The sequence below is a fragment of the Arachis hypogaea genome, chromosome 6 (assembly GCF_003086295.3).
Source record: "Arachis hypogaea cultivar Tifrunner chromosome 6, arahy.Tifrunner.gnm2.J5K5, whole genome shotgun sequence".
NCBI classification, from domain to species: Eukaryota; Viridiplantae; Streptophyta; class Magnoliopsida; order Fabales; family Fabaceae; genus Arachis; species Arachis hypogaea.
The window spans coordinates 3,216,513-3,232,895 of record NC_092041.1 but is presented as its reverse complement, the minus strand read 5'-3'; the positions used below and the strand labels follow the sequence as shown (position 1 = coordinate 3,232,895).

Below are 16,383 nucleotides of genomic sequence, written 5' to 3'. Positions count from 1 at the left end.
ACTTTATCCTATAATTTAATACTTAGCGTTTAGAGTATCCACTATATATTGACAAAAAGAATTTTAGTTATGTAATATTATACTCTTATAATTAATATATTAGAATTTATTAATACTTTGTATTTAAAGTGATGATTAATTATTGACAAAAATAATAAATTTTATTAGTGAATAATGTAACATTATTCTTATGGTTAATACACATTTTCCATACATACATACATAAATATGAATTTATTTAGATTTCAATTTCAGGGAATAGACTTTTTCAATTGTTTTCTAAATTATTGTTATAAAATATAAGGGTTAAGTATGATTTTGGTCTCTAATTAAGTTAGGGTTAAAAAAAAATTTTTTACTCAACCTTATTTTGCTTACAAAATCATTCCTAAAATTTAATTTATTTTTAAAATTGTCCTTCAAATAAAAATACTCTTTTTTTCCTTCTTTTCTAAAATTAACCAAAAGCAGAACAGAAGCTGAAGCTTAACTAGAATCCACCACCACTACCACCATCATTATCATGGTCATCATCATCATTAGAAAAATAATGGATAATAAAATAATAAGAAAAAAATAAGAACAACAACACCAATAGAAGTTAGGCCTACCATTTCACGTGGAAGGTGTAGATTGCTGGTTATTTGACTCCAAAAATAAAGAGCGACTCCAATCATCCAGCAGTGAGTCGATACCGAGATCCTACTTGTAGTTCAAAATTTCTTTTTGTCATGTTCGAGTCTCTTAAACCGGGACAAAAAAGGTGTATTTTAGAAATTTTGGGATTGTTTCAAAAAGTGAGTTTTGTCATTTATCAACAGCTCTTGGTTCGACAAAGTCGAAAAGAAAGAGAGGACTTCATCGATACGTGAAGAGGGCAGTAAGGGACTTAGAAAACAATGTACATGATTGTCGACATAAGAAGAAATATAAAAAAATCATCATCATCATCATCATTATCAAAATTCAGAATCCACCACCACCATCTCCCACCCACTACCACTGTATCACCTCCTGCATCATCTCACCCAAAACTCAGAAAATCATCATCATCATCAAAACTCAGGACCCAGAACTCAGAACTCAGAAAAACAAGAATCCAGAACTCAAAATTTAGAAAAACAAAAAAATCATCATCATCGTCAAAATTCAGAACCATTAACAAAACCCAGAACTAAAATTCTTCCTCTTTCATTAACAAAACTAAGATGCAATTATAATAATTAAAAATCTTCAAATTCATCTTCAATTACAAGAACCAAAAATCTAAAAATATAATTACCAAAACAAATGACGAGACTAGGTGTGATGTTGAGGAGGAGGTGTGGCGAGATGAGGCCAACGGCAAGGCAACGACGACGATGATGGTAAGGTGACGACGTGGGCGAGGGCGAGGAGAAGGAGTAAAAATGGCTCGCGGCGCACGAAATATACCCTCGCGGTGAGATCCAGCGACAAGAACCGAACAAAGAGAAGCAGGAATGGCGACAATGAAAAACAGCGACACTGGCCCTTCCTCTTTCCTTCTCCCTCTTCTTCCCTGAACCAAAACCCCAAACCCCCCTTCCAGCGCAATACCCGTTTTCTTTTCTTTTAATCTGTTTTTTTTTTAATTAAGGATACTTTTGGAATAAAAATTTAAAAATTTGGTAAAAATAATAATTTTAAAACTAAAATAAATTTTAGGAACGATTTTTTATAAAAAAAAATTGAAAACAAAAAAATTTTTGGGTGCTTATCTTAAAAATCAAAGTCGTACTTAACCCAAAATATATCTTTCATCATACTTTTATTAAGTGAAAATCATATGAAAGAATATATTAAATAATAAAAGGAGAGGGAAAAAAATCCATTCCTTTCAATCAGGATATAATATAATTTCGACAAAGTCTAGGTAACTAATATCTTTTTCATCCAATATTTTAACAAATTAGTCAATTTTATATTAAAATGTGAATAAAAAAAAACATCTAAAATTTAATAAAAAAATGTCTAAAATTATAAAAAAAAATTCAAAATCTAACACAGAAACAAAATTCAAAATCATGAAAAAATGCAAAACTTCTAAAATTTAAATATACAAAATTTAAAGATATGTTCTGTTTTCATTTATTTTTAATATATATTTTTTTAAAAAAATATAAAACCTCTTAAATTTAAATATTCGATACCTAAGTATAAGAAACATTTGAAATAATATATTTGCTTTTAATATATTTTACTTTCATTTACTTTTAGTAATACATTCCTAAAAAAATTTAAAACCTCTAAAATTTAAACATTCAAAATCTAAATATACATTTCTAGAAAAATATTTATGAAACATCTAAAATTTGAACATTCGAATCTAAATATAAAAAACATCTAAGTTCAGATTTTGGAGTTTTATGAAAATATTTTGAATGCTCTTTTATAATAATTTTAAATGTTTTTTTTTATTAAATTTTTGAATTTTTTTAATATAATTTTAAATGTTTTTTTATTAATAATAATTGATTGTTATTGACTGATAGCTTCTTTGGTTAGCTAGCATATAAATCCTGTTTTAATGTTTGAGCCTATGGGGGTTTTGGGTGGAATCAAGCATTTCTCGTCGAGAAGTTTGGTTATGACGCTTTCAGTTGGAGCTTGAATTCTGTTCGATTAAGTGTTTATTTTCTTTAATTGTTACCAAAAAAGAAAAATTCAGCTTAAATGAAACTTTAACTGTGAATCTGTGATAATTGAGAATAACAAAAAGGTAGAATAATTAAGCATTTTATATATAGAAATCGTGATTCAAGAAGTCTTCTTGCCATTTCCAGTAGTGTTTATGCTTTCCTTTCCTTCCATCCAAAATAAGACTCTATATTTACGTACAATTAAAGAATAATATGACAGGAAAATTAAAAAAAGATGACTTACTAATTAATAATTGGGAATTAATTATAGTGTATATATGTTTATAAAGGAATTAATGATAATCAAGGACACTGGGGATTGTTGCCAGGGCCACCATAGTAAAAGTAAGTGCCCCAATCATTGCTGTAGGAGCTTTTTATGTCATAGCAATTTGTGTTCTCCGCTAGGGTTGATATCTCATGCACTGAGCTCAGGCTGTTATCTGTGTCCACGATCTCCAGGTTCCGGAAGTAGCTTGCTTTTCCGAATCCGTCCTCGGCGAAGTGTCCGGATCCCATCTGAGTGGAAGTGTGTTGGCCGGTCACACGTGTATTCACCACCTCGCCTCCCCACTCTACCATTGTGGCGTGCTGGGCGAGGTGTGTGAATAGCTCCGCCGGCCAATACCCTACCAATGTGCTGTCACCAAAACTCATCCACCAGTTTCCTACTTTTGGATCCTGATAATTATTCGTTAAATGATTTGACAGATTTGACTAAATTATCATTTAACAATTCTCAATATCATCTAATGAGTGGATGATGAAATTGTGGGAAGTACCTTCCAAATGAGGATGGTGATGTCGTATTGGTTGCTGTCAAGAGAAGAGATTGGAGAAATGGAAGCTCCAATGGCAATCCTGCTGTTTGTTTGGACAAAACCGGAACAGAGAAGGTTGTAGCATCCCGTTGCTTGGTACGAGTCACTCTGCATCAAGAATTTTCAGAGTAATTTAATTGGTCATAATAAGAAAATAAAAAAAGGTGAGTATGTGGTGCTGAGTGCTGACCGTCCAGTAAGTGAATAAACGGGGTCGGCTGTCACCATACAGCTCCGGACTGACCTGACTAGTACAATAATCCAAGCTTCAGTGCCTATTTCGGACCAAAAATATTTTTTTTTAAATAATAATATTTACTGGTTATATAGTATTGCTTTTTAACATAAAAATATTTTATATATAGATTTCGTTAGGGAGACAATGAACTATTTATACAATGTGTAAGGATAATAAATATCTTCCCAAAAGTTTAAATTGATTTTGGAGTTCACAAAAAAAGTTTCAGCTGATAGAAAAAAGTAACACTAATAATTATATCTCTAATACTCCATAAATCTCTATTGTACATATTGTACAAATATTCCATTAACTCCTCATATTTTCCCTTTATATATTAGTCAGTTTAATCAAATATGTCCAAAAAGTAGAATGTTAGAAGACAATCCTTTTAGCATAAAAAATAACGAATAATAATTTGATATGAAATGGAGTATGTATGTATGTACGTATGTATGTATGTACCTGCCATCCAGCTTCAATACTATTGAGATCAGAACCGTCGAAGGAGCCAGAAAGAATCCAAATTTGAGAGAGACTAAACTCGTTCACAACTTGAATGGAAGGATCCCACACATTGATTGTGGCCTTTGCTCCGTAAACTTCTTGGGATGATCCAGTGTACGCAATCGCATGCTGCACCCGTTAATTGCCAATAATTAAATTGAAGATGGGTTCATCTTAATTATTGATGACCTTCCATTACTTCCTCCTAAGTCCTAATTAATATTCACATGCTCTCATGTACTTAGCTAATTGTTTACATTAATATATATACTACAAATAAAACAAACATTTTGTAATGAAAATTTGAAAATTTAGCAGCATTACCAAATGGGTGCATAGACTATATTATTGTTACGGGCCCCCCGCTCCGGTCAAAACAATGGCACGTATTGCAACATCTATTGTCGACTATTATTAATGTCATGTAACTTACAAGAAATTAAACACACATACATATATATGTGAACTAAAGGCGTATCTATCCTGTGCTCGCTCCACACATGTTAAGTTTATAAATTCAAAATTTTTTTATTAAAATATAAAAAAATTAAATTTTTAATATATTTATTTTATATTTATTAAATAAAAATATTTTAAATTTTTTATAAATAATAAATTTATCATGTATCTTTACTCTTTAAAATATATATTAGTTAAATTCTTTATTAAAAAATAATTTAGTGCTAAGACCAACATGCACATGCTAAAATTATTAAATAAAAAAACTAAATAAAAAATATCAAATATATATAAATATATAGAGAGAAACTTTTGACTGTTAGTAATTATTAATATTTTTAGTCATTATTTAATTAGTATAAATACTAAATTATTTTTAATAAATAAATTTTGTTAATTTATGTGTGTAAATTATAAAAATTATTAGTATAAAGTATTGATTTATGTGTACAAATTTTAGTAAATATAGATATAAATTATATATTTTATGTATGTAAAATTTTTGTAAATATAGATATAAATTATTGTTGACTAAATACTGATTAAAAATAATAATATTTACGGATCATATGTATAAAGAAATTTAGAAATTTTTATTAAGGCTCGTTTAGAAAGTTTTAAAATTAATTTTTTGAAATTTTTGACTTAGTAATAATATTAATATTTAATGTAATTTTTAAAATTAAATTATAACTTTTTAAAAAGTTATTTAAAAGTTTATAGAAAAATTAAAAAAAAATGATTTCTCATAATAAAAAACTTTTTATCACATTTCTTTTAAAATAAATATTTTTAGAACTAAAAATTCAAATATAAAATAACTTATTTATAAATTACTTTTAATATAACTATTTATTATTTAAATTATTTAAAAAAATTTAATTAAACTATTTATCCAAACTAAACTTAATCTAATAACTTTAGATAATCTAAAAAAAATATTCTCCTTCCACTACTTTGCTTTTAAAAACATGAACACAGCGATTATACATATAAAAATATTTTTATATAAAAATAATAATTAAATAATTAAATGATTTAAGATAATACATAATCTTGATTAATGTGAGTGAGAGTGATTGCAGGTTAATTAATAAGTTGAGAAATGAAAGTGAAGGGCACGCGCGCACCTCATGGCCATTGCCGCTGACCACATCTGGTGCATCAATGCGCCGCCGTGATAAAGACATTGCCATGCTTCGCTTTTTCTTCCCAAATTCATACAAAGATTTTGCTCTCAGAACGTCATGCACCGTGCTCCGCCGTATCGGAACCGTTCCTTTTGGACACCGTGTCCCGTTTTGGTGCCACATTTGCCATGCCCCGCCGCTCACTACATCCTCCATCGTCGTCCCTCTCTTTTTAACATTCATCCCCTTTGGCACCTTTGGCGCCACCTTCTTTTATTAATCAAACCAATAACAAAATAAAACTGTTAAAATCACTTATATTTGAGATTGTTACTGAAAGATACCAACTGATTTTTTCATATATTCTACATTGAAAAATACTATTTATATATATAATTTAATTTATTTTTAACATTTAGTTGATATTTGAATATTTATTCTACATTGATAACATATTTTTGTGTATAATTAATATGATTGTTTTTCTTAATCATCTAATTAATGTGATAAGGTTAATTGCAAAACTCTAATAAAAATATAAAATCATGTAGAAGAAAAAGGGAAAAGTAAAACATTTTTGCAACTCACAAGTACTAGTAGTCTCAATTTGAAAATATACCTGGATCTTGTGATTCTTGAGAAGGGGGTGATCTAGAGCCGGTTGTTTTCTTTTGTGAACACAATCTATAATATCACCATCTGGACTCTGAAAATAATAACTAAAACATTTAGTGCTACTCATGATTATGATTGTAATAAATTGAAGAAATAAAGGAGATTAAATTGAAGGCACAACATTTATGGTGAGAATAGGGGGCTTGTTGATCTTGTCCAAGTGCCGTTGAATCCTTTCCAGTCTTAAGCTACTCACTTCCCTGTAACTTGTGTAATTTAGGGTACTGCTCTTAACCTTCACCGCCGTGTGTAGAAGAAGGAACACAAAAAAGATCAGGTGGTGATGGTGACGGTGACGGCGGTGATAGTGATGACCCATTTTTGTGAGTGTGAGAGAGAGAGAGAGAGAGATTACTAGGAAAGCAAAGAGCACAAAGTGAATCTGAGTTTCATGGGGATTTCCATTTAGCATACAAAAACACTAACACCAACAAAAGAAGAGAAAGTTATCGGAAAAGGACTTGTTGTGAGGGAAGAAGGTAGGGAAAGGAAGGAAGGAAGGAAGGAACTCTTCTCTCTCTGTATTAATGGTGAGGAGAAGGTGGTGGGTGAAGGTTAATTAAGGGGATGCTCAGAGAGATGAGACTCTTCAGTATCATATCAATATCATATCATCATTGCTTGTAATATTAAATGTTTCATATCATCATCATCGTTTCATCAAACTAGTCTTCATCTATATATATAATGTATATATGTGCCTGCAGTCATGTTGTTACGTTCGAGATTATTATTATTATTATTATTCATTTAATTTGCACAAACATTGAAACAAAGAAAGAAAGCTTTTAATTAATTATTTGAATAGCTGGCTGACTCCCAAGTTTGTAGTATGAAGAAGTAAGGTAGAAGTTATTGAAGGCATTATAAAAACGAAACCTACCCAACTGAAAACACACTCTCCCCTTTTTATTGCATTTCTAATTCAATGTCTTCATCTGCCACCATACACTTCACTTCCTCCATTATTATTTATTTCCCTTCCAACCGCACACCTTCTTCAATTCTCTTTTTCTTTTCCCTTTTTCTTTTTTTTTTATTCTTTAGAAAAATATCATTTGGAATTTAGGGTTACTATGTTTAGATGTTTAATTTTATAAATATAATCGTTGTTGATAGTTGGAAATTCATATACACTTCACGTGAAGTTGATAATTGAGAACTATTAGATTATTTGATTAATTTGACTAAATTTTCATGTAACAATTTTTAACTATCAACTTCACGTAAAATCGACTGCACTTGAATTTTCTCTTGGTTGATGTATTTTATATTTCATTCAATAACTATCACTAGAGCTAGCTTGGATAAAGTTATTGAGTATTTGAAATCTGACATAATATTGATGAGTGGGTTTAAAAAACAAACAATCACAACATGCAAATAAATAACCTATCTATCTGTACTTTTACAGAAAATAATCATTCCGATAAATTAAAGCGAGCACTCAATTGAAGGAGACCTAGCTAGGGTTGCCTTCGCTACTATTCACTTTATAACCTATATATACTTCAGATTTAAGTGAATACAACGTGATCTATGTATGTATCATGTTATCCATATACTCCCTCTCATGGACTACTAATAACAACTAACAAGTACAATTTTTTATGCCTTCACTTCATTTTCAAACTATAAATTAAATTAAAGGATAATGTTACGTATTCAAGTGTTTTTAATTTGTTAATCAAATTTAATTTAGTTGATCTAACATTAATAAAAATCATCAGTTATGAATAATATTATTTTAAATTTTATTATTTAATTTAATTAAATTTAATTTATAAAAAAGAATTGAATCTATAGCATTATTCTAAATTAAATAAATTATACATATAATTCTACAATGGTGAAAACTAGAGAGTAGTTAAGCTGAAATGAAAATGTATATTTATTAGTAGATATTTTAATTAAGATTTTATAATTATAAAAATATTTTTATTATTAAATAATAAATTATAGAATTTGATTTTGTCATATTATAAAATTGTTATCTTTATCTTAATACATTATTATTCTTTTTAAATAACTACTTTTTATATAAATTATGCTTTTAAAAATGAAGATATTTTTAATATTTTTGTTAGAGTTGGTGCCTTCTTTATTTATTCATAGTATATAGAGAAATATATTTCGCTATCCTAATTTATTCCTTCATCTTTTTTGGGAAGCAATATCCAAATTGTGAGCGACATGTACCGACTGAACTAAAAATATAATAAAACAAAATCTTTAGTTTGTACATTTTGGCATCCTACGTATATTATTATTATTATTATTATTATTATTATTATTATTATTATTATTATTATTATTATTATTATTATTATTATTATTATTATTATTATGTGTATATCAAAAATAGTTATTAGTATAAAATATATTAAAATATATATTAAAAATAAATTAAATTATATATATTTATACATAAATACACATTGATTAATTTTAATATATAAATAATATTTTTATATAATTATATATAATATATAAAAATCCAATATACAAGACATTATGCGGGTACTAATTACTATTCTGTGTATACATAAAAAAAATTAATTATTTGTATAAAATATATACTAAAATATAAAATATATATTAAAAATATATAAAATAACATATATATTTATATAAAAAATACAATAAATTTTTAGTAGTGTATCAATAACAATTTTTTTGTCTTATATAACCATATGTACAATCGACCAACTTGTCCTCCAGTGGGGATAGCTATTGATAACTTTGATTTTTGGAATTTGTTTTTCTTTTTAATGTTATGTATAAAGTATAGAAGGTGATGTAACATATAAGAAAAAGTGAATCTCCAAGGATACCTACCTAAGGTTTGGACTTTGAGACATCGAAATTGAAGAACTAAGAAGCTATGTAGTCAACGGAGAGAGAAGGCTCTGATTATATTAATTTGAAGAGAGCGTCCTTTGAAGATGTGCTCTCACGGCCATCCATGTGACATGGAGATAATAAACATATATATGATATCATGATCATAATTTAAATCATATTTAAGTTGAGTAAGCTTCTAATCTCGAATCTCGGATTTCTTTATCGAAAACAAAATTTTAGTTGTTAGAGAAGTGTACTCTTTACGAAATTTCGTGCGTGCAGCTAAACTAGTTTATTTATTTGCCATTTTTTTTTCGGGCGTCTAAACATGAAAAAAAATAAAGCAAATACTATATATCCTATATCTAAACGGATGATTTGCTGAAGATTAGCATAAAATTCAGACCAAATAATATGATTAGAGTTATTTTTGCCATCATATCTAACTATCAAATTCGTAGTTCTATTTGTTTCTCGAGACACCCACTCAATATGAACAAGCTAAGAACGAGATAAAAGCTCATAAATCTTGTGAACCAAATCTGTTACTTCAGATGAATACTCACTTGTAAGCTTATGCATGATGGGTAGAATGTCAAGACAATCTGTTTCACATATAATATCCCTCAAACCGCAATCCCAAGTTAAAATCAGCCCTCTCCAAGCAGCAAATAATTCACATATGATGATAGACCAGGGAGGAATGTTTCCAGAGTAGCCCGAGATCCAATCTCCCTTAAAATCTCTAATAATACACTCAAATCCCGCTAAATTTAAATCCAGATACAAGCTTGCATCATAATTAACTTTAAAACTATTGCCTATCGGTGGTTCCCAATACAGGCAATTTCGGAGAGATTTAAAGACATTGTTTCGATTTCCTGAAGTCCTTGGCTGGCCAAGGCAACAACCTTGTAGTCTGTCCAAGGGTTGTCAGTATTGAATATGTCATTGCACATATGCCTCCATACTCACCAAAGTCCTGTACCAAAAGACGTCTCATTGTTAGCCAAGGCCTTCTGAAACCACTCTTCAAGAGCAGTACCCGCCGTCGAGTCCAAGATACTAGGATCCAACATATGCCAAATTGCCTTTGATCGTTCACAGTCTCTAAGGCAATGCTCTATAGTCTCATGCGCCTTGTTACATCTCTTACACATATCTGAAGAAGCTAAATGCCGCTTGAATCGAAAGGTCTCAGTTGATAGAGTATTATATAAGCCAAATCACATAGTAAATTTGAACTTCTTTAAAATGTTTATATTCCACAACCAGTTTTAGTTACTATTAGCATTTCAATTCAATGTTTTCTTTAATAACCATTGGTGGTGGAGGGATCAAAAATAAAAATTATATATTAATATTATTTATATACTAACACGAAATTTATAAATATAATTATGTTTCAAATTGTTATTAATATATAGGACTGCACATAGCTAGTTAAGGTTAACAAAAAAATTAATTTAATTTTGGTTAAATAAAATTTAATTTAAGTTAATAACTAAATTGATTTTAAATAATAAAATTGATTATTAATCGTTTATGAAATTAATAAATTAGTTTTAAATATAAAAATTTATTTTTAAAAATAATCAGTTTTTGTAGAAAAAAATCAATTTTTTGCACATAAAAATTTATTTTTATTTAAAAAATGTATTTTTTAATCTAAAAACTAATAAAAAATTAATTTTTTATTTAAATTATACAAAACAACTAGCACATATAAATTAAGTTTTGATATTTTAAAAGATAAAATTTTTACCTTTGACAATATCTGCCTTTTAAAAATCTCAATACTAATTACCTTTATTTCTTAACCCCTTTTTGTTGAATATTAATTTCTGACTTTTAAAAAAAATTTAGAAGATATTTCTATTTTTTGTCTCGTGTTGAGTTGAGAGATATTTTTGTTTTATTTCGTGTTGAGTTGAGAGATATTTTTATTTTTGTCTCCTGATAAATAGAAACAGAAAAAGAAGTAAGGAAGAAGAATTAACACCAGATATATTCTGATTCAGCCACTAGGTACAATGTGGCCTACATCCAGTCTCTATCACAACAATGATTAAATTTTACTATCTCTTTTTCAAGATTACAAACACCAATTATCAAGATTACAAACACCAATTGAGACAAGAATATAACAAACTATGTTTACAGTTTCAGCCCACAAAAATTTTGGAACATTATTTTCACAAAGCATTGCCCTAATTATTTCTTGAAGGCTTCTATTCCTTCTTTCAACAACCCGATTTTATTGAAGTGTTCTTGGACATGAAAAGTTATGAGCTATTCCAATTTCATCACAAAAATTTTTAAAATCTTGGTTTTCAAACTCCTTTTCATGATTTTTTTTTTCATTTTGAATCTTTTTGTAAAGAGAGAAAAAAGCATAGAATGCATCATTTTTGTGAGCTAAGAAAAGAACCCAACTAAATCTAGAGTAATCATCTACCACTACCAAACCACATAATGTTTTTCCTCCAAACTTCGTATTTTAGTAGGATAAAAAAGATCAATATGTAACATTTTCAATGACCTTTTAGTAGAAATTTCATCTTTGGGTTTAAAAGATGATCTTACTTGTTTACCTAGTTGACAAGCATCACAAGTAATATTTTTATCAAATTTAATATTTAAAATTCCTCTAACTAAATTCTTTTTAACAAACTTAGAAATTTGGTACATGCTTGCATGTCCTAATTTCTTATGCCAAAGTCATTTTTCATATTCAAGAGAAGTAAAACAAGTTACTTTTTAATCATTTAAATCCTCTAGAGTTACTCTATACACATTATTGCATCTTTTTGCTTCAAACAAAATATCACCAAATTTTTCACAAATAACCAAGCAATCCAATTTTCTAAAAATAACCAAATATCCAAGATCACACAATTGGCTAATACTTAGTAGATTGTGCTTTAATCCGTCAACAAGCAAAACATCATTAATGAAAGAAGAGAAGTTCTTACCCACTTTACCTATGGCCACTATCTTTTCCTTTCCATTGTCACCAAAAGTAACAAAATCTCCATCATACTCATCAAGCTTGGTGAAGAATGTTGACTTTCCGGTCATATGCCTAGAACACCCACTATCCATATACCACATGTTGTTCTTTCTTTTGGATGCTAGTCAAACCTACAAAAATACTTAAGTAACCTTAGGTATCCAAATCTTTTTGGATACTTTAATGTCAAACCATCTCCTTTGTCCCAAGCCATTATAATCACAAATAATCTTGTAAACTTTATCTCCAATCATCCTTTCACTTATGAAGCACTAAATAGAAAAATGTCCATTCCAATTGCATAATCTACAAAATTTTTTGTGTTGCTATTTTTTAAAGCTTGTTGAATTTTGAAACCTTGTGTCATCCGAAGAGGATGTCATGTTGATAAAATAAAATTTTTCAATAAATTTTTTATATTTATGAAAACCCAAACTAGCTTTATCATAAAGAGGTTTTTGACTAGTCAAGAATTGATTTAAATTTTCAGAACTTTGAGCAAAATTGGCTAAGTCTTCTTTAAATCTTTTTACCTCTTTATGCAGTCACTCATTTTTCTCAAAATAATTTTGATTTGTAATCACAGAATGTTGATATTCGCAGCTCTTAAGTTCCGCTTTTAACAACTTATTTTCTTCAACAAGATCAACAACAGATTCGACTTCCCTTAATTTATTTTTGAGAAAATTATTTTCTACTTTTAGAATGGTAACTTGAGATTCAAGATCATAGTTTTCATCAAAGAAGAATTTGATTTTTCCATTGAGATGATTTATCATAAGATGAAGGTCTTCAGTTGAGGGTTCAGGAAATATTACCTCATTTACTATGTCGGCCATGAGACAAGTTTGGGACTTGGTTTCAGTTTCTTCTTCTTCATCCGAATCATTCTCCAAGTCTTCCCATGATGCCATGAGTCCTTTCCTCTTTTCTCTTTTCGGTTTGTCCTCCTTCTTCAGTTTTGGACAATCAAACTTGAAGTGTCCAGTTTCTTTACAGTTGTAGCAGATCACCTTACTCAGGTCTCTCTTTGGTTTCCTTGAACTGCCTCCTTTGTTCTGTTCCTTCAGCTTCATTATTTTCCTGAATTTCTTAGCAAACAAAACAAAGTCATCGTCAGATAAATTATCACTGGATTCATCATCCAGAGATTCAGTGACTGATTTGAGAGCAACTCCTTTTTTTGTATCTCTCTTTAAATAAGTGTTTTTAAAAGCAAGTAACTTTTCTCTCAGATCATCATAGGTCATTTCATCAATACCACTACTCCCAACTATTATTATAGCTTTGGTTTCCCACTCTTTAGTGAGACATCTCAATATTCTCCTCACAAGTACAGATTCTAAATGTCTGATTCCCATAGCATCCAAGATGGTGATGATAATGTTGAATCTTTCAAACATTTCATCAATTGTTTCTCCTTCCTTCATTGAGAACATTTCGTAGTCTATGTTCAGCATATCTATTTTGGATCATTTGACTTGGATTGTGCCTTCATGAGTGACTTGAAGCTTGTCCCAGATTTTCTTTGTTGTTTTGCATCTTGATACTCGTCGGTATTCCTCGAAGCTAACCGCACAGTTGAGTAAGTTGATAGCTTTAGCGTTGAGCTCTATTTTTTTTCTGCCATCTTCATTCCAATCGGTCTCAGCCTTGGGAACAACCACTCCATCAACTCCAGTGGTGGTTGAAAATTATGAAGCTTCTAGGATTATCTTTCAAAGTCTGTAATCTACAGACTGAACAAAGATTTTTATTCTTTCTTTTCAATAGCTATAGTTTTTTCATTGAAGAATGGGGTCTGTTGCTTGACTGTTCTTCTGTCAGAGTATAGGCCACCAGATTTGAGCCAATGTTAACTACCATCAGGATCTTTTCTTCAAGTTGTAAAACTTGATCTCTTTGAGACCAAGCTCTGATACCAATTGATGGTAATCAGTGGCTAAGAGAAGGGGAAGTTGAATCTTAGCCCCTTTTCGCTGAATATTAATTTCTAACTTTTAAAGGAACTTCAGGAGATATTTCGGCTTTTTGTCTCGTGTTGAGTTGAGAGACACTTTTGTTTTGTCTCGTGCTGAGTTGATATATTTTTGTTTTTGTCTCTTGATAAACAGAGACAGAGAAAGGAGTAGCGAAGAAGAATTAACACTAGATATATCCTGATTAGCCATTTGGTGCAATGTGGCCTACATCCAGTCTCCATCACAACAATGATAAAATTTTTCTATCTCTTTTTCAAGATTTCACATACCAATTTCTCCCTAAGAACTACCCATTCCTATTTGGGACAAATTCAGATTCTACACCCAATCTGAATTTGACTAGAACTCAAAACATAGCTTTCAACCGCAAAGTGCTAACCCAACTTATAAGGGAATCTCCACAGGATCATGAAACATAACATACAAATGTACAAAGAAACTCTGAGACATCTATAGATTTTTCTCTAATATTGATCATTGTCTTTTTTCTCTTACAGGATTTTTCTTACAAATCTTACTATATTTGCCTTTTTCACCATGAGACTCAGACAGACAATACTAAGAAAAAGAAAACAAAATGAACATCTTTGAAGGAGAAGAACTCACAAAGCTTGGATAGCTATGAGAACTCTGTGCTTTACACTTTCTGTCCTTGATCTCAACCCTTGGCCATTCACCCTTAATATAGAAGGGAAAGCTTCCAAGGTGAAACCGGTTCAACAAGTAACTTCTTCTCCAATCAAAAACAGCAGCGGTTCGGACAAAGAAGAAAGAGGGAAAACCAAAAACCAACATGCATGTACCTCTCTCAACCCTTTTCATCAAGCTTCTTCAATATGAACCCTTGATCTTGTCTTTGGCTCCAAGAAAGGATTTGGACCCTTGATGATCTTCTGACCTAGAGCCGCTTCTTTCCTTCCATTTTTGCTTCTTCCTATGCATAGCTCTAGAGGCTATCTTCTTTCTTTGATGAACAAAAATGGAAATAAACTTTTGCAACTGAGATCTTCTTCTCTAACAGAGGCGGATTGCTTCCATTTTTTACTTTGAAAATCTTGAAGTCCTTCTCCAAATCATGCCTTCAATGGCAAAGATCTTGCTTTGCCTTTCTTTAGATCTTTCTTCATAGCCTTTCTTCCATAGGCTTCACTGTGACTCCTTTTTCTTCTAATGACTTCTTCAATCTTCTTTTCTCTAATTGACATGACTGAATGCAAAGAGAAAGAGGAGATTGAAGAGACAAAACTTTCAATGCACTATTAAACTCAATTTAATTTTAAGTTTCGGTTACCTATGCATGCATTTAACTAAATTGGAATTTGAGTTTGAGTAACCAATGCATAGAATAAGGTATGGATCTTTTAATGTGATTCAACCAATTTGAATTTTCAACTTCAAATTACCAAAGTGACTGAAACATGCTAGAAATCTTGGGACCATTTTCTTTATTCTTTTGTTTTATCAAAATGGGCTTGTAATTTGGATTTGTCTCAATCTCAAAGTTCAACCATTTTATATTTAAATTAATTTTACATAAAGCTAAATTAATTCATTGATCAAAGTGGACTGTTATAGCTTCTCTGTCCAATAAAAAATTAATTTCTTCTTCCTACACACTAACAAACACATCATTAGAAGTAAATAATAATTTAATAATTTTTTAATTAATATTTTAATAATATTTTATTATTATTTTAATTATATACAAATTTTCTAAACTTAACATTATTTTTTGTACAATCAAACAATATACTCTAATAAAATAAAAACTTAATTTTTCAACAAAATAAAATACCGAAATTTATTAATATAAACAATGCTAATACTGGAATGACATGTAACTTGCAATGTTAATTTAAAAATAAAATAATGACTCTTTATTAGCAATTAATATTACTATTAGTTATATTACAGTTTTTATTGTTCTAAAAATAAAATAATACATAAAATATATATATATATATATGAGAATGGCTTCACTTTATGACATATGAGAAAGACAATCAACGAACGGATGTCTTTTTATTTCATTTTAAACACACTATATGACAAAT

General features: G+C 29.4%; 1 protein-coding gene across 2 annotated transcripts; it reads right to left on the bottom strand.

Annotated features, from left to right (window-relative positions):
* Positions 1–2,741: 2,741 nt before the first annotated feature.
* Positions 2,742–7,152, bottom strand: LOC112695369 (protein neprosin). 2 transcript variants are annotated; one of them, XM_025747684.3, is made up of 7 exons: positions 6,612–7,152; positions 6,435–6,521; positions 5,816–6,085; positions 4,185–4,355; positions 3,672–3,725; positions 3,443–3,589; positions 2,742–3,341 (listed from the first exon to the last, which is right to left on the bottom strand). In XM_025747684.3, the coding sequence occupies exons 1-7, from the start codon at positions 6,900–6,902 to the stop codon at positions 2,964–2,966; spliced, it is 1,398 nt and encodes a 465-aa protein (XP_025603469.1). In that variant the 5' UTR covers positions 6,903–7,152; the 3' UTR covers positions 2,742–2,963. The 2 variants fall into 2 exon arrangements, with proteins under 2 accessions (XP_025603469.1, XP_025603470.1); XM_025747685.3 differs by having other exon boundaries at positions 5,816–6,082; positions 6,612–7,144.
* Positions 7,153–16,383: the final 9,231 nt, after the last annotated feature.